The sequence below is a fragment of the Pagrus pagrus genome (genome assembly GCF_965226575.1).
Source record: "Pagrus pagrus genome assembly, chromosome: 14".
Classification (NCBI taxonomy): Eukaryota; Metazoa; Chordata; class Actinopteri; order Spariformes; family Sparidae; genus Pagrus; species Pagrus pagrus.
This window is the reverse complement of record NC_140198.1, coordinates 1,641,940-1,661,653: the sequence shown is the minus strand read 5'-3', so window position 1 is coordinate 1,661,653 and position 19,714 is coordinate 1,641,940. Positions and strand designations below refer to the sequence as shown.

Here is a 19,714-nt window from a genome sequence, read left to right as displayed (position 1 = left end):
AGGTCCAAGGTCGTGCTATAATGCTAACGGCTAAAGGAAACAGGTCCCTTGTCGTGATATTATAACAGACTGAAGCTAAACCTAACCCGTCTGGTAGCATGAGACGTGAGAATGGAAAGACTGGTTGAACACAGGTGCAGTAACAGTGACTCAGGGGGGCGGGGCTTATCAGATGGTCGATTAAATATTTGTGGATCTAAAGTAAATATGTCGTCTGGTTGAAGGTCGCTCACTTGGCAGAGAGGATCTTATGGTCGACGTCGTCCAGCGAGGAGCTGTGAGCCACATGAAACGTCCCGAACAGAGAGCTCCTCTTCTTCTTGATCTTCTCTGCCTGAAACACACCATCATCACCATCATCATCATCATCATCATCATCATCATCATCATCTTGGTGTGTGTCTCAGTGTTGTCAGTGTGCTGTTGTTCTCACCCCCTCCCTGGCCTGCAGCAGCTGCCTCTCTGCGCTCTGTTTCTTGATGTTGTAGTACTGAACTTCGATCTCGTGCGTCAGCTGAAGCCACTTCTGCAGAGACTCCGGTGGAGCCCAGTGAGCCCGCGACTCCAGCTCCCTCTCCGCCTTCTTCAACGCCATACGCACCTACGATACACACAGGACTCAGGATTTTCACCCTTATAAGGTAACATGGATCAGATGTTTTACTCTTTCCTGAACAGTAACAGAGCTCACATTGAAGATCTCCTCTACCTGTTCCAGCTCCTCCTCGGCGTATTTCTGCCGGCTCCTCTCGTTCTCGGTTCCCTCTCGAAGCGCTCGGAGCCGATGGGCCTCCAGCTTGGCCGAGTCGATCTCGCTCCTCAGCTCCTCCTCCACTTTCACCTTCTCCACCTGAACGCAGCGCTGCTCCTCCTGAGCCTTCTGCAGCCTGACAGGAACAACAACAACAACAACATATGAGGCCATTTCATCTTTTCTCTCACAGGTTCAGCCTCTAGATTTAGTTTGTTTTATCTTGTGTAGCTGAGGCTTTCGGCCACATCTCAGGGTCTTTCTCGGTGGATTGAGTTACTCCGTTGTCATGACGATGGTTTAGTGATAGTACTGTATATTATACTGTGGTCACGTGATCAATATTACTACGTTACCACCGCTACTGTAGTATAACTACTGCTACTGTAGTATTACTACTGCTACTGTAGTATTACGACTGCTAAAAGTGTTACTTCATTTCTACCATGTCACTCATCTTACTACTGTTAACACTAATTACCTGCTGTTCGTTGTACTGTCACTAGGGTTACTACAACTAATGTTGATGAAGGTGCTCAGGGTAAATCTAGCTGCTGTATCGTAGGCAACTGGACTTGTTTACTTTCTTGAAGTCGTTTCAGAGTCGTGGTTGGACCAACAACCCACAAGTGGCCCTAACAACTCTGACACTCAGAACTCATACGTGTCCTTAATGGCTCTGTAAGGACACTCCCACACTCTGTAAGGACACTCCCACACTCTGTAAGTACACTGTAAGGACACTCCCACACTATGTAAGGACACCACCACACTCTGTAGGGACACTGTAAGGACACTCCCACACTCTGTACAGACACTCCCACACTCTGTAGGGACACTGTAAGGACACTCTGTAGGGACACTGTAAGGACACTCCCACACTATGTAAGGACACTCCCACACTATGTACGGACACTCCCACACTCTGTAGGGACACTGTAAGGACACTCCCACACTATGTAAGGACACTCCCCCACTCTGTACGGACACTCCCACCCTCTGTAGGGACACTGTAAGGACACTCCCACACTATGTAAGGACACTCCCACACTCTGTAAGGACACTCCCATACTATGTACGGACACTCCCACACTATGTACGGACACTCCCACACTATGTAAGGACACTCCCACACATAGTTTAAAACCCTGCAGCTCCTCCAGTTAGTCAGGAGTGAAGAAGCCTCTTGGATGAGAGGTGAAACATGAAACAATCTGAAACAGGTCCAGTTGTCTACGATACAGCACTTAGATTTAATACAACTAATGTTACTTTAAGTGTTGCTATTACTATTACCATGACTACTGTAACTTATACTACTGTTTCTACCACTGACACTGTTCTGGTAGTATTACTAAAACTGTTACTTCTGAACTGTTAGTAATACTTCTGTACTGCTACTACTATCACTGTGAATAATGTTATTTTTACTACTGTTAGTACTACTTCCATTAATGTTACTAGGACTCAACTGCTACTCCTACTGTAACGTATGCTGCTGTTAGTAGTACTGCCACTAATGTTACTACTCCTACTGTTACTAGCAGTGTATCAACATTAATTATAGCAGTATTGTCACTAGTTTTTGTACTGTCACAACTAATACTTCTTCTATTTGACCTACTATTGATGTCACTAAGATTAATATCACTGATACTTCTGTTAGTACTACTAATACTGTACTATTGGTGCTTCGATATTACCACTGTAGTACTACTACTGTTACCACCATTGCAGTTGTAACTATATATTGTTCAGTTACTGTAACAATAAAAGCTGCACTGCTGTTTTCTCTCCAGTGTTTGTAGTGACTGTTGGTACCAGCAGGGGGAGCTGTGCCTCAGTCTGAGGGGGGAGGGGGTCAGTGTTTATGGGGAGGTATGAAGGAATGTGTATCTGTGTGTGTGTGTGTGTGAGTAAAGTGTGTGTAACAGTATATATGTGACCTGTCCTCAGTGCATCACCACCTGTTTGGATCTAATCTACTGACACTGTATCCAGGTCAGCTGCTGACACACAATACAGCCGCTGTACTCTCAGCTCTATTGTCGTACTACAGGTGGGATTTCTGTTAAAAACCACCTATAGAACCAGTTAGTTTACAAAATACTGGTAGTTTTTAACTATACAAGCAGCAACTGCAGCTGGCGTATCAGCAGTAGTAGTAGTACATGTAGCAACAATATAAACGGCAGGAGAATACTCGTGTTTGGAGCAGTAACAGTATAATATTACCTGTAACATTAGCAGCTTATAGCAGTACAGCCGTAACAGTACAGGTAGTACTGAGTGCTAACAGGAGTAGTAGTACAGTAGAAAAAAATAGTAATGGTACTTGGAGTAATAGTCGCCGTAGTAACAGTGATCATAGTAAAATTAGTTGTAATAGCACAAATAAATGTAGTAATAAGTCATAAGTGGTGATAATGACAGTATTAGTAAAGGCAGTACACATTGTAATACTAGTATTAACAATAGTAGTAGTTGTACTGTGAGGGTAGAAATGCAAACGCTGTAGTAGTGGTGGTATAATTATAGTAGTAACAGTAGTAGTAACCATGGAAACAGTCCTATCAGTGTAATCAGCTGTTGTCGTGATCGGAGAAACAAAACGAGCTGTGAGGTAAAACAGCGTGTTACAACATGACACACACACAAGTCACAGTGTGTTCCTGGGCCAAGTGTGTGGATGTGTGAAGTCTTTGTGTGTGTGGTAGTGTGTACATGCAGGTGTGTGTGTGTGTGAGAGAGAGAGAGCGTAAGACTGAACTCCTGGCTATTCTTTGACCATATAAGGACTTCAGACAGAGAGCTGCTGCAGAGACTGTCTATACACACACACACACAGACACACACACACACACACACAGTAGATGAGTTATTTCCTCCTGGTAGCTGCAGCTCAGTCACAGTTTGAAGGTTAATTACATGTAATGATATAATAACACAACGTGTTCGCTGAGAGCAGCAGTTGGTTGCAGCAGCTGTTCATCAGTGTGAACTCAGTTTTATCATCAGTACATTAAAACAGGCTGCAGCTCAAACTCCTAACACTGAGACGACTACCTGATGATTTTCACCCTCTAACAGCCGGGTGTTGTAAATTAGTGTGATGAAATGTAAGAAGAGATGTTGGGACAGACTGAGTGCAGAGACGCTGTGCTGGACTCACTTCTCCTGCAGCTCCTGCAGGCTCTGCTCGGCCCTCTGCAGACCCTCCAGGTCCTTCATCAGCTTCCCCATGTCGTCTCTGGACTTCCTGGTCTGGACCCAGGCGAACCAGCAGCCGCCCAGTGCCATCAGGATGGACACACCCAGAACCAGATCCTTCCACCAGTTCTGTTGGCCTGCTGACACACAGTTCATATTAATACACAGACAAATATACAATGCATAGTGTGTTTTATTAGAAATATCACTCCATAACTATAATCCCAGAAATACTTTATAAAAGCTTTATAACCCACAGAAACTTGTTTTCTGCCGCCTTCATACAGAGAACAGCTCAGTATCCTGCACAGTGTCAACCGTCATGTGAATATATATACTGTATATACACACACACATATATATATATACACATACATATGTAGATATATGTATGTATATATACGTACATCTATATATATGTGTGTGTGTGTATACACACATACATACATACATACATATGTATATATGTGTGTGTGTATATGTGTGTACGTTTATATGTATGTGGACTTGAGGTACAGACACCCATCACATTTCATTTTCATTCAGCCAATATGTTACACAGATACAACTGATATCACTATGTCATATCTCTCACACTCACACTCTCTCACTCACACACACACACACACACACACACACACACACACACACACACACACACCTGGCGGCGGTCCAAACAGGATGATGTCCAGGGCTTTGAGCTGCAGTTTCTGAGCGTGACTTCTGTCTAAAATCTTCAACACGGTCACGGTCAGTGTGGTGTTCTTCACCGCCAGCCTGCCGGGAACAGACACCCAGCTCATCAATGACTTTCACAGAAACAAGAGTTTCAGTACGACGGCAGATTTTAACCTCCGCAGGAAGTGGCAGGCCAGAAACAAACATTGTCATGGTTGTGTGGTTTTTCAGCTCAGATGCTGCTCTGAAGAAAAATGGTGCGTTCAAGGACGCTCAGACATCTGAGCTGTGAGTACAGGGGCCTACAGGAAACTGTTGGAGGAACATCGACATTTAAACAGGACTGGAAAACACAGCCTCATTCTGATTTAACAACACTATCCAACATATTATCAACAAAGGTTTGTGTGTCATGAGTTATAAGATTATTATTATTAGATCAGATAAATTGAAGACACTGAGCCTGTTTACAGAGGACAGAAACATCAACATCAGACTGGAGCTAGAAAAGTAAAGATGGACAACAGGAACCACAGCATGGAAATAAGTCTGAGGATTAAAGATCGTCTGTCTGACTGAACTATAAATGCCGACGGGTGTCAAACCAGCGGTATGGTCCTTTAAGCTTCTCCTTCTCTCCGTCATAACTGGGTCAAATGTGAACTCAGACAGGGAGCACATATTGATCTCATTCAGTGTGACGAACACTTCCTGAGGACGTCGTTGTCTCTGACGTCCATCCAGAACAAACGTCCATAAATCCATATAGAAATCAGAAGACGGTTCAGAACGTGCTCGAGAATCTTCAAGTTTTTATGCTTTCTTCAGTATCACAATCAACCAGTGAGGGTTGTCTGTACGTCCATGAGAACGCTGCTAACAGGAGCTGCTAATGGCTAATTCGGGATACTCTAAACAAAGTATAAACAAATATCCCGTTTGCAGCCGGAGGGTTCAGTATACTTCCTGTTTAAAGTGTGTGTGTTACCTGGGTAAGGCCTTTCCATCCAGCTGGTGTTTCCTGAAGGTTTCTGCGTACTGAGGAAGCTCCACACTGTTGAGCAGCCAGTCCTCCACCTGCTGCCCCGTCCAGTTATACACTACAACACACAAACAGCATTTATTTAAATAAAGCCACTTCACACAGTTCAGAAGGTCGGAGTCAGTGAAGGATTAAATAAAGTGACTGTTGGAGTCGCAGAGCTAAACATCCACGTTTCTGAAAAATAAACAGCTGAGGAGGTTTGAGAGAGGCGGCAGGTGGTTTACAGCTCCGACATGAAGCTATTCTGCAACATAAAAAAGATTTTTAACATGTTTCCCTTCAGGCTCAGTCGTTTAACAACCGAAACATCAACAGCAGCTGTTGGTCTGCTGTATATCTCCGTCTCTCTCTGTTATTACATCTCAGGCACTTTTTTCTAAAAATAAACATTTTCTTCTTCATGTGTCGTTTTTTTACGTCATTGCCGTGACAAATTGAGATGGAAAATAAAGTGGATCCAAAAATAGGATTTTATTTTTACACGCAACATGATTCTCCTGTTAAAACCCTCCATCTTTCTTTCTTTCTTTCTTTCTTTCTTTCAACAGATACATCTTGGTTTTTTTTCCTGACCCTTAAACTCATGATTTCTTAAAGGAAGTCTGGACCTGTGAGGTGACGATGTGAACACTTTGTTTTATTTACAGAGTAAATAAATGCTTAAAGTAAAGATGCGTCACTGTGTGTTTAATATGAGGAAAAGCTCAGATCTCCGTCCAGCAGTCAATTTGCTGAAGAGTCGTTCTGTTGATGTTTGTGAGCTTTTACTTTGTTGAAACTACTTTTCTCTCAATCTGCTGACTTTATTTAATTAATGGGTTTTTACATTTCCCAGAGCTGCTCTGACACAAACAGCAGCAGCCTGTTGCAGCAGCTGATCTCAAGTTTGAGTGTAAATCATGTCTAACTGTTGTATAATAATTAGTTAGTTTCACACTAAACTCAACAGTTTGATGACGATGACTCTCGTCTGCAGGTGATTTTAACGTCAGTAATAATTACAGACGCACTGAGCTCCCGTCTGTCTGAGGTTTGTCCTTGTGTGAAAAGGGAGGACGTCAAACATGCTGGTGGAAATCTGATAGATGCTAACATGCTAACATGCTAACACCAACATGTCTGGGAACCAAGACGACAACAGAAACTATGAAATCCATCAGAAGAACAAGACTCGTCACATGTGCTGCATCTGTGATGTCACATTCAGGTCACAGCCTGTGTTTGTTTACATTCTGGCAAAGTGCCGAGTCAGCCATTAGCAGCTCGTGTTAGCAGCTCATGTTAGCAGCTCGTGTTAGCAGCTAGCTGTGGACATACAGACAAACATCACTGGATGACTTTGATACTGAAGAAAACCAAAGAACATGAAGATTCTCAGTTCTGAACCGTCTTTGTTCTCTGATTTCTAGGTGGATTAATGGACCTTTGTTCTGGACGGACATCAGAGGTAATGTCGTCCTCAGGACGTGTACGTCACACTGACAGAAATCCATACGTGTGTTCACATTAGTTATATAGATATTTGACTCAAACCCAGAGGAGGCTTCAGGCTACGTTCAGACATCAGACAAATCAGATTTGTTTCTCGAATCAGACCTGAAAGACGGATCGTCTGCACCGATACACGGCCGGAGAATTCAGATGACAACTCTGCAGATATTCACTGATTCTGCACTTTCGTCTCTCTGGATCTGACGTCACCATCGTGTGAGAGACACAAAAGGCTCTTTGACATCCTGACTGAGACGCAGCTTCAGAAATCTGATCTGATTCGCATTTAATGTCGTTTTATTTGCTGTCCAGACTCAAAATCATCTTATTGCATTTACTCCTTTAAACACACATATTTTCTATACTTAACTGAAACGTAATGCTCCGTTTGCCGTCTTAAACTGGACCCGGTGTGTGACCCTGACCCAGGGAACTTCCTCATGGTTTAATAAAGTTCTGAGTTATTGTATCGCATCATAGTCTGAACACAGCCCACGTCTGCTGTGCGTCTATATCTGTGACTGACCAGTTTCACCAGGGTTAAACTAACATCCTGGGCGATGAGTTAAAGGTCCGCTGTGGAGGATTTCATGGCTGCAGATTGCAACAAACCAAAAACTGCTCATCTCGCCCTCCTCTACAGTGGTCACGTTTCCAACAAGTCTTAGCTCCAGGTGATTATAATCTAATGAAAACATGATTATGAATATTATATTACATTTCTGCCAACAGATCCGTCTAAATTCTACATACTGCACCTTTAAATTATGTCGGAGGTGAGTGCAAACTAAGCAGCCACGTTCAGACTGAATGACCCCCCCTCACCTTCAGAGCTCTTCCAGGTGGTCCACATGTCCTCCACGCTGATGTGCAGGTCGACTCGGTGGAAGCTGCTGTGTTTGGCTCCGGAGTCGTGATACTTCAGATCCTCCCTGAGAAACTGAGGAGGAGGAGGAGGAGGAGGAGGAGGAGGAGGAGGAAGAGGAGAAGGAGTCTGTGTGAGCTGCAACCTTTTTCTGTTTGGTCAGGAGGAGTAAGAACACCAAGTGTTTTCGTCTCACCTCGTCCGTCTCCGTCATGTCCACCGTCCCGTCTGCGTCGTCGTCCATCTGTTTGTGGATGCTGCAGATCGCCTCGAAACTCAGCAGGGAGTTTTCATCCTGACAGAGCTGCTGGTCTATCACACACAGATCTACAACACAGAGAGACAACAACAACAACAACAACACATCATTATGACCTTCAGTACTGTTCAACACAGTCCACAGGGGGGGAGGTGTGGGACTACAGAGACAGGTACACCATGAAGTCCACGAAGAACCAGAACACACAGGAGTTTCAACAAACACGTCTGACTGGCAGGTAAAGACTCCGAGTCTGAGCTTCTGTGTCAGTTTGATGAACGTCGACTGCGTCACTCGAGCCAAAAACAGCAACAGGACGAGTAAACATCCATCGTTTCTGGCTGCCATTTTTGTTTGGGTCAAAGAACTGACGAGTGTGAGAGTCCAAGGAATATTTGTACTGAAGTAAAAGCTTTTTGAAGTGCTCGACTTTAATTAAGTAGAAGTACAAAAGTCAATGCAGCAAAACTTGGTGTCATAACAGTGGTCGCTCCTGTCACTGTTAGCCTTTCTGCAGAGCTGCCTCACTCGTGCACAGAACCAACACTGAACCAACACAGAACCAACACAGAACGCACTGAACCAACACAGAACCAACACAGAATGCACTGAACGGGTTCCTCAGACACTGACATGTTCCCAATGCACCATCAACACTACAGACTACTACTTTCAGTTTGACTTTAAACACCAATAAGTCACCTACAAAAATACCACACCGCCACACTAACCACCGCAAAGACACAACGTTATTGCTCAACTGGAAATTAAGACACTAACAGCTCGTTCACTCTGACTTCATCTGCTTCATCGGCAGAAAACCTCCCGATGGAACAAACAAAAAACAAACAGCTGAATTCTTTAAAACCTTTTTGAGAAGAAACCTCGACTCCATGTTCTTCTGTGCTGTTCATCAATGCGTCTTTATATCTATCACAGACCTGGAGTCAGACCACTGTAACAGAAAAGTGGGCGGGGACGGTCGGGCGTTAGTCCAAGTTTGGTTCTGGACGGGCAGAATCATAAAATGGAAGAACTTCACACTGAACACTCGGCCAGTGAGAGTGCAACACTTGTGTCTCCTCCACTGAACTCTGACGTTGCGTCACATTTCCCCACAGAGCAGCAACAGCCTCAGTTCCTGTTAGCCTCAGTTAGCAGCTAGCATCCATGACCATCCATCAGAATCACTTATCTGCTGCCGCCGTCGTCACGACAACGCAGCAGATTTACACAGGTTGAACGGAGCGAGAACTTCGTTCATGCCTACATTTGGTCATCTCAGCCTCCAGATCGCCTGAGGGTCTCTGCATGAGCACTCAGCTGAGAGAGAGTGAGTGTGTGTGTGTGTGTGTGTGTGTGTGTGCGTGTGTGTGTGTGTGTGTGTGTGCCTGCCTGAAGGTTTTAAAAAGGCCTCCTCCGTGTGAAAATGATTTGCGTCCACATTAGTGTTTCCAGCTGTGGTGGAGGACTGACACTGTTCACGGACATGTTCCTGACGTACGATCAGGAACATGTGTTCATGGTGTTAAAAGTAAAAGCACTCAGTGAAGAGAAATGTCCTCCATGACTGCTGTAGTGTTATATATTATATCATGTATCGGTTCAATCAGTCCTCTCATTAAAGGTTCAGTGTGGAGTTTAAGGCCTTGATCCAAAATGGCAGCAGTCAGCAGTTGTGTTCGCTCTGCGCTGCCTGTGTGCACGCTCCAACACGTTCTGCACACGTGCAGACGACGTGCTCGTGGAAAACATCCGATCTGCAGACTCTGCTCAGTATAATTACAAACATTGTCACTTGTAGTTTTAATGCAGCTGTTTTAATGGTGGCATCAGTTCTTTATCTTAAGTCAACACTTCACTTCGCTGACGAGGCTGCAGCTGATCCAGATGTCAGATAGTTCAGACTGGAGTATAACTATCAGCTGTTCTCACTGCCGATACCGTGACACGACAATAAACCTGCAGCAGTGTGTGAGCAACTCTCTCAGCTCTCTCAGTAAACATGAGGACAGATTAGAGGTGAGACGGAGCAGGTTTTCTGATCACACCCACCGCTGGACTCGAGGGCTACATGGTAAGATTGGTTTCAAACTGGGAGAGTGTGACACAAAAACACAGTGTGAGGTGGAGACAGGTGTGTGCAGGTGTTCAGGAGGTCACCACACAGAAAAAGTCTGTGGAGCTGATGAAAGAAGCTCTACAGTACAGGACTACCCGGGAATCATCACGTTTCTAAGTGTTCTTCAGTATTAAAGTCACCCAGTGAAAGTTGTCTGTACATGCACGAGTTCACTGCTAACAGCAACCGCTAACGGCTAATTCAGCACGGTTTGAATGCACGAGGCGCCAAACGTAAACATTTGGTTCAAGTTTTCTAACTGATAAATGATCAATATTCAGCTCAATTTCCTCAAGACATAAATTCATATAAAACAACATGTTATATCTAATTGTTAAAAATATGTTTGTATGTGAAAAATACATGTTAAATGTTCAATCTTATATTTAATATTTGGATTCAACATTTAGATTTAAGATAATACATTTAGCCTAAACGTTTAGATTTAACATTTATTATTTACATATAAACATAGTTTTAAAAATGACAAATAACATGTTTTACCTGAATTTATGTCTCAAGTGTGAATTAGCTAAATATTGAAATATATTAGTTTTGCAGTTGTACTCAATTTCCGTTACTTTTAACTAACTGTGTCCGCTGTGACACTGTAGGAGTTGTTTGAAAACCTGCGAATATAAAGACAAAACACTGTTTTACATTTCGGCGGGTTGGAGCCTCAACTGTGTCAATTTTGCGACCCGGTCGAGCTGCGTTCACACCGACAAAACCATGTAGTGTTGGAGTCACTGTCAGAGGGTGAAATCTGAGCCGAACAGATTTAAACATACAGTATAGTGAACGTATCTTCAGGAGGACCGCTGTTAACTTGATCCTGGAATAAATCCAGCTTAAGTACCCCCGCCACTGTGACGGCCACAACACCACAGAAGAAGACAGAGAGGTAAAGAGAGCGACAGGTGAGGAAGCCGCTTCAGTTAAAGGTCTGAGGATTAAGATCGGCAGCTGTGAGGATAAAAATACAGAGATAATAGAATTAAAGAGGAGGAAGGTCGAGTCAAAGTCACACAATGAACATCAGTCTGAACCGACGCCAACACAGCAGGAACACTTCACGAGCCAGCACCAAGGTTTCCTTTAACAGAGTAACTTAATGAGCCACAGACACATCCCAGCATGCACCTTCAAAGTTCCCTTATTTAACAGAGTAACTTAATTTGGTCAAATTGAGTGAAAGCAGAAGAAAGAAAAGTCTCACAACGACAAGTGTAGTGACACAAATAAGTAAAATCAGCTGACAACAGAACGTTACACAACTGTTGTCGTGTTCACTCCACACGTCCGGATCAGGACGGTTCATCTTATATAAAGTACTGCAGTCGAGCGGAGCAGGTTAAAGGTCAGAAGTGTGACAGAGTGAGGAGAGTGAAGCAGTGAGCTGAGGACGAGCAGACGAATGAATGAACAGTTAACAACAAGTCGAAACACGACTTTCTGCTGAGGAGAGAGAATCTGTCGAGCTGAGAGTCTGAGAGGGAAAACGATGCTGGCGTTACGTCTACGGTACAATGCTGATATTAAATTATTACGTTAAAGGTGCAATACAGAAGAACTGTCCACGTATCAAATTCGTACTCAGCATGTCACCAGAGAGCTAACTGCTGCTAACTGTAGCTGTCTTTAGCTAGTTAGCTCAGTTAGCCGTGCAGCTCGTGGTCTGGACCGGGTGCCCGGAGCCCCGGGGGAGTGCTGACGTTCACACCGCTGCCACAAGAGGTTTGGACCGGGACGGGGCTAGCTGGTTAGCATGCTAACTTTAACAGATATCTCTGTAACAACATATAGAAGTCATAACGTCAAAACTGTTGTTTCTTCACATTCTTTTGATAATTTGTCTTCATTTTTATGTTTACAACAAAAGTTCTTCTACATTGCACATTTAAAAAGTTAATGTTAAAATGTTTGTTAAACAAACAGACTGAAGACAAAGTTGTGTCTCAGAAACACCTGAGATTTTTACTCTTTGTGTCTTTCTTGGATTTTTACTTCACTTCTTGCAGCTTTTTTCACACAGCAGCTCCTGTTGGCGCCTCAGTCTGAGACTGGAGGTGTGAAATGAAGCACCAGAGTTACAGCATGTTTCATTTTATACTTTGGTAGCAGAGAAGAAACCAAGTGATGATGATACACGTCATCACCTCCTCTCTTCCGATTGGCTCTCAGACCTGGAGGCGGAACCTTGCCTTCCAGCAGAGATGAGTCTATTTCTGATAACACATTTCCTGTGACATCACCCATGTGTCAAGTTCAGGAAACTGTGGTGAGCTGCTAACGGCTAGCTCCCACGCTATCTCTGCTGCACACACGCACGCACGCACGCGCACACACACACACACACACACACACACACACACACACACACACACACACACACTTTTGAAGTCCATACATGAGGACGGTTCACAGGAAGTTGTCAGTTAGGAGAAGCAGACAGAATGAAGGACAGGACGTGTTCCTACAGTGACACAATGTCTCTGTCTCTCTCAGGTTCATTTGTTTACTATGTAAAATCCACAACCGCTCCGACCACAAACACAAACAGCCTCGGTCATTCTCGAGAACAACTTCTGTGTTTATCAAACGCTAAAACAGGAACGAAACCTCAATCGACTTTATATCAGAAACATGATTTAAAACAAAACAAATCATGTACAACATGTGAACTGAACCGATCCGTCTCTGTAACTATAAAAACCTCTGTTGCTGTAACGTCAACTGCACAAGACGACTCAGCTCAGGCTGGATGTCACCTGGCTATGTAGAAAGCCTTACCTTATTAGCATACAGAAACAACAGTGGCTCAATAGCTTTAGCACTGTGTGATGACATGAAAGTTGGGGTTGGTGCGATACCAGCAAGAGCAAACTGAATTCAGAAAGCATCCAACCAATAAAATCTTACAACCTCCCCTCAGGACTCCCTCCAGAGCCTCTCCTCTTAGACACATGACCACACACCAACCAGCCAGCTGGGACTTCCCGGCTAGTTTGCTATGTTCGACAAGCTCACTTAGCTTTTATAGACCAATAAATACATAAATAAACAACTCTGTTAAATGCCACAATCATATAAACACCAGCTTACTGACCGTCACAGACGTACCTCAGTCTGAAAAGGCGCAACAGTTACTCCTTACTGCTGTAGCTGTGTGCTTTGTGCTAACTGGGTGAGCTGCTGAACAACTGTCACTGCCACTGCTGCTCACTCAATCACTGACAGAGACTGTGTGCTTTGTGCTAACTGGGTTAGCTTGGCACAGGGACTGTGTGCTTTGTGCTAACTGGGTTAGCTGCTAAACAACAGTCTGTCACTGCTGCTGTGGCTCACTTGTTCCTATGCTCAGCAGCTGTGTGTTTTGTGCTACTGAGTTAGCTAGCTGCTTAACAACAAGCTCAGAGGCTGTGACCTGTGAACGCAGCCCATCTTTTTTAACGCTAATCGTATCCAACTACCTCATGTCTCAGCCACATATAAGAAACATTGTATATCATCATCATGAACATAAACAACGAACATGGCTATTGTTAGCACTCACTGCTGTCAAGCTAGCATGTTAGCATTGATTTGGCTGCACTTTCTCTGCCATTCTTGTGCCACTAGCTCACTAACAGCTTTAGCAACACATCCTCTTAGCCTTGTGGAAGACGCATAAAACAAAACAATTCTTCCACAATAATTTACCAAAACTGGCAGTTTAGTGTGTTAGCAAGCTAACATTAGCTAATTAGCAGTACACACAGAGTCCAGCTGAGGCTATTGGAGAAATTACATTTCTGACCTCAGGATGGCGCTAGACTAAAAGTCAAAGGATCACCAGAGTTATTACAACTCATCCTGAGGGGAACATGGAAACACACACACACACACACACACAGACACACACACACACACACACACACACCGAGGCAGTGCGTTTCCTACCTGAGGCTGCGTTGCCGTTGGAAACCAGATGATGGTGTTGGTGGTCCAGGTGGGAGTGGTCAGCCCCGACACACACACTCAGCATGCACACACACACCAGCCACACACACACACCCTCCATGTCTGAGGAAAGAGAGGAAGAAACATTTTACACATTAAAACTGAGCGTCTTCAAACATTTCAAAATAAAAGCACATTTTATCTGTAGTTATTGTGTCTTCGTGCTGAACCTCTGGAGGATCAACGAAGCGTTGTCTTGTTTATCTTGATTATCTTGTTTACTGCTGCACGTGTTAAAAAAGTAGTATGAAGCCTTTGTGTCTCCAGAGGAAGCTGCATGTCATCTGATAAACTGCCGCCAGTGATGTCATGGCGGCTGAGTTGCATTGTGGGTAATGTAAGTGCCAGGTTTTGGTCCATCACTGCTCTCCCATAAAACTCACAAACCAAAACCTAGTGCCTACAGTACCCACAATGCATCTGTGGGTGTAAATGCATGTGCAAAATTGGTGGGGTTTCCCCTTTAAGTCAAGACGAAACATCCAACTGTTCAGATTCAGACGGTTAAATTCAAGACGTCAGAACATCGAGGATGTACTGTAAGCAATCGGGCCTGAGTTACTTGAGTAAAAGTACTTAGTTACTTTTTAACTGTGTTCATCACTCACTGTTCCAACATCATGTCCAGTATTATCTTTTATTCCTTTTCCTATTTTGGTTTTATTCCAGTTTTCACTGATGTCAGTTTTTACTTCTTTCACACTTTTCTATTATTTTGTCTTCATGTTTTTATTCTGATGTTCCCGTGTCTTGGATCTCTGGCACCAGAACTTTCCTCCAGGATGAATAAAGTTCTTCCTCATCTTATTTTATCTCTGTTTAAAATCAATGAAGTGAAATCTGAAAATAAATATCTTGATGTAATGTGTTGATATTTAACAGTGTTGTAAAAGTTAAAAGTTAAAATATGAGTTTGTTAACAGAGAAAGTCAAACGGACCGAAAGTATCTGAATCAAAATGTTAAAGTATCTGATATTAAATGTACTTAAGTATTAAATGTGAAAGTAAAAGTACATTTTGTGTGTATCCATACACGTTAAACTATCGGTCGACGATTACTGGATCTGATATTAACACTTTCTCGGATTATCTGACTGTCGTTTCATAAATGAACTAATTAAAAATGAGCTACTTTCACTCTGTGCAGCATGTAATCTACAAAGTAACTGGTAACTAAAGTAATTAAACAAATGTAGTGGAGTAAAAGTACATATTTGTCTCCAAAGATGAAAAAAAAAAACTCAAGTACAAGTATCTCAGAAGTGTACTTAAGTACAGTACTTGATTAAATGTACTTAGTTACTTTTCTTCACTGTATTTTACATTTAAACACAAAAATGATATTGACCAGAACTCGTTGATGCGTTCACTGACCTCACTTTATCTCACTTAACCAGAGCCAGAAAACATGTACAGATGTCTTTTAACGTCAATGAGGTTTAAACTAATGAATCGATCGATCGATCAGGCCCATTAACGTCACCTGCACCAGCACGTGACCGAACTCATGAAACCATCGAGTGACTCGTCTCATCTGAGCTTCAGAGCTTCTGAGAAAAGCGTCTGGAAACTTTGTTCTTCTCGATGATTTGCGTGTGAAATAAAGTGTGTGTGTCCTTCAGACTGGCTGCCGGGTCAGAGGTCACACAGCTGCTCTGTTTCACACCAACATCCCTGAAAACAGCGTCCAGTCCCGAGAGCTGCGGAGAAAAACGCGCCCGAGCCGCGGAGAGCTCAGAGAGTCGAGACAGAAAGGGACCGTGAAGTGGCCATCACTCACCTCCAGCTGCTCTAATCCATCGATGTGATCGGCTCAGTCAGGGCGGATCGAACAGCAGACACACACACTGACACACACAGACACACGCAGACACACGCAGACAGTCGGCGGGTCAGTTGATCACTTCTCGACACAAACTCAACAAACTGCTGCTGAGGAGACAAACACGAGGAGGTCCGCCTGCGCTGCGTTCACGGACCCGCCAAAAGCTCCGAATTCAGAGCCGCACACAAAACATTTATCTGACAGCTGCAGCGGTTCGTTGATATCAAATTTATCAGCTGCTGTTTTTATTAATGGGGTTTTTTAAAAGTCATTTTCAAGCAACATGTCAAACTCTCTCAGTTTTTGGACTGTTGGTCGAACAAAACAATCAGAAGATTCACTTCACGTTTTTTGAGACTTTTTTATGGAGGATAAAAACTGCCAAAATTCAAAATACATAGAAAGACTCGCTAAATACATTTATATGCAATAAAGTGCACGAAAAATAATAATGAAAATAAATGTAATTATTGTATTTGCATTAATTATTTAGAAAATGCAACAATTAACATTTTTAAGTGCTTCTGATTTATTTACCTTTGTGTTAATTTAGTTAGTTTCCCTTTATAATTTTCATTTTTTTCTAATGTATTAATTTTATTTCTGTATTCATTTATGTAGTTATTTATGTTTTATTTTGTGGCATGTAAAAAATGCACAAAAAACAATCAGCTTTATGAAAAAAATGGGGGGAAATGCAAAAAGATAAATAAATAAATGGGAAAATTAAATCAGGAAGTAAATAACTCAGGGAATTTACGCAAAGTTAAATAAATACAGAAGTTAATTACAACAGAAATATCAGTTTGTGTCATATCTTTTAAATTAACTAATGACTACATTTATTTTGGATGTTGCATCAGTCCTCTGTACTTTGACATGAATCAATAAGTAAAATAGTTGCAGCGTTATATTAACCTAACAGCTTTTTCTCATTTACTGTCCTTTTTTATTTCATACTTAATTTCATATTTTCATATTTGATTTTATAATCTATGATTGTATCTTCATTTATACAGTTTAACAATTGTTTTGATAAAGATTAAATCATTTTGAATAATAAATGTTTTTACGAAAAAAATCGAGTTGATTTTTAAAACCTCACAAAAAAAGTTAAAACTGATTTGAAATGTTTTTTTGTTTTTTTTAATTTCCTTTCTGGAAAAAGAAAAAACTGTGAAAAAATGAGCTGCTCAGTTGTCATGGAGATGAAATGACGTCATAATTCGGTCAATCTGTTTTGTTTTTAGGGTCAAAACTGAACTTATAAACACCAGACTTCACCTCGGTGACGTCTGAAGGTGCGTTCAGGTGCCCCTTGTTGAAAATAAAAGCTGACTGTATGAGGAGCTGTTAGTGGTGCGTTCACTGCCTACATTTAGTTTCAGTCAAGACTGTCTCTCTCTGTTTATTTATGTGAGATGATGTAAATTGAGATCCATGCTGACTGTTTCAGCCCGATGAGACTGATCGATCAGGATGATCAGAAACCTGGATCGTGAGTTCAGATGCCTCAGCAGCCCCTCATACAGTCCTTCAGTCTGGTGGCACCACCCTGTGGCCGGAGAGAGGAGGTGCAGGAGGCGACTCCCTGTCAGATTCACAAACATCTGAACTTCAGCGGTGAACTGACAGGAAGTCCAGGGAGTGACAGCTTCATGAAGACGAGCTGAAGAGCCGGCAGACGACTTGTTAACCTGCCAGCTCCTCTTGGATCTATAATCTTCTCTAAACTACAGTATTATCAATAAACACTTATTATTATTATTATTATTATTATTATTATTATCCACTCATACAAAGCCAAGTGCAGTATCTGCTTTTTAAGGGTCATAGGTCAAATAATTGGTCATGAATATTAAGACCTTAGAAAACATATTATATATTATAAACTGAATAAACAAACTGACCTTAAAGGACAACACAATTTATACTGTATGTGGCGGACCCTGCCACCTTTCTAGCTTCAAACAGTGTTCCGGGACCTTGTTTTCCTCTGAGAACAGCTTGTTTATTCACGTATGGACAAAAGTTTGTTATTACTTCATTAATATTGTAAAAAGTAAAATTCTGAGTTTGAATTTCTTCTCTAAAACTACGTAGTGCCCCTTTAATAAGAACATAACCGTCTCAGTTTCAGGATTAGCGTGGTTACTGCAGTTAGATTTTGCCATATTTTGGACTCAATATGCTCATTTTTTATTTTCTTATTTTGCTGAGAGCCAGACGAGAAGACTGACCTGAGAAATATTATTATTTTATTATTATTTAGTGAACCTGTTGGTGGATTGTTACTGTCGGACGGAGCCAGGCTAGCTGTTTCACCCTGTTCCAAGTCTTTATGCTAAGCTAAGCTAACCAGCTGCTGGCTGTTGCTTCATAGAAACACAATAAAGCAACAACATTAAAAAGTGGTGTTCGCCCATCTCAACAAACATGTAAGTATCACAAACTAAAGCCAATGGAAAAATCCCAGAGGCGTTTGTGACGATGGGACCAGGACGATGCTAACACCAGGGCCCCTCGTACCAGGACTCAAACACCGTTCTGTTTTCTAAACTCTTGTTTGAAAAAGACAATAAATGTACCTGTAAATGGGCCCAAAGACAAATCACAACTGTTAGGGTTTGAATAATGTTCCCAGTCGAACTCTGACGTCCCTGAGGGAAACAAAGATTTCACAATTGTCAAACTATTTCCTCAAAGATGTTATTGAAAAGGTTCAGACACTAAATGTGTCGTTTCACCGCACTCACTGCACGACATCGCTGCTGTTTGAATCATCTGCCCCCTCGTGGCTGCCAGTAGCTCACGTGGTTACGTTGCTAACACTACTGTCGCTAACACTAGCTAAAGGTCCACATGGCAGTTATTTCTGAGCGTTCTGCCTTTTTTTACGCGCCCGCTCCGAAAATCTGTCAACTTTCTAGCTAGCTAACGTTAACGACGCTAACACTAGCTAGCTAACGTTAGAGCAGTACAGTATGCTGTACTGTAGAGGTCAGCCATTTTAAAAAAATGTCCACAAACTGCCAACAGCGAAGACAGTTGTTGCCGTGGAAACACAGACACCACATGATTCCAACGGTGTAATTCTATTGGCTGACACTGACATAAACAAAACAATCATCGTCACAAACATTTTAAAATCATTGATTCACAATCATAATAATGTTTTTACTATAATTCTGCTCCTTTCTACACGATCTGTACGTATTATTTATTAAAAACGGTTTATCGACATAAAAATGTTTAAAACTAACTGTCACTTCTTCATGAGCACACCTGTCAATCAATCTAGTGGTGGGCGGGGCGTAAAGCTCTGATTGGTTCATTTAATGACTTTAGAAACATGTTTCTCAACTCTGGACAAACAGAAAAGCCCGCTGTTACTACCACACACACACGCACACACACACACACGCACACGCGCACACACACGCACACGCACGCACGCACGCACAC

The 19,714-nt window shown here is 42.4% G+C and overlaps 1 protein-coding gene across 8 annotated transcripts in view; it reads right to left on the bottom strand.

The window, feature by feature from the left end:
- Nucleotides 1-19,648, bottom strand: part of stim1b (stromal interaction molecule 1b) — a gene marked incomplete at its 3' end in the record, with an annotated part of 52,296 nt that extends 32,648 nt beyond the window's left edge. Inside the window, exons 1-12 of one of the 8 annotated variants that reach the window (XM_084373417.1) lie at nt 19,006-19,645; nt 18,838-18,909; nt 16,205-16,271; nt 14,364-14,486; nt 8,237-8,367; nt 8,001-8,115; nt 5,628-5,739; nt 4,623-4,738; nt 3,924-4,098; nt 710-887; nt 434-601; nt 234-334 (exon numbers count right to left, since the gene is read on the bottom strand). In XM_084373417.1, coding sequence (XP_084229543.1) covers nt 234-334; nt 434-601; nt 710-887; nt 3,924-4,098; nt 4,623-4,738; nt 5,628-5,739; nt 8,001-8,115; nt 8,237-8,367; nt 14,364-14,484 — 1,217 coding nt within the window. In that variant the 5' untranslated portion in view covers nt 14,485-14,486; nt 16,205-16,271; nt 18,838-18,909; nt 19,006-19,645. Of the gene's footprint in view, nt 1-233; nt 335-433; nt 602-691; nt 888-3,923; nt 4,102-4,622; nt 4,739-5,627; nt 5,740-8,000; nt 8,116-8,236; nt 8,368-14,363; nt 14,487-16,204; nt 16,272-18,837; nt 18,910-19,005 lie in introns of all 8 variants that reach the window. The other 7 variants (XM_084373419.1, XM_084373416.1, XM_084373418.1 and 4 more) reach the window with 7 other exon arrangements.
- Between the last annotated feature and the right edge of the window lie 66 nt (nt 19,649-19,714).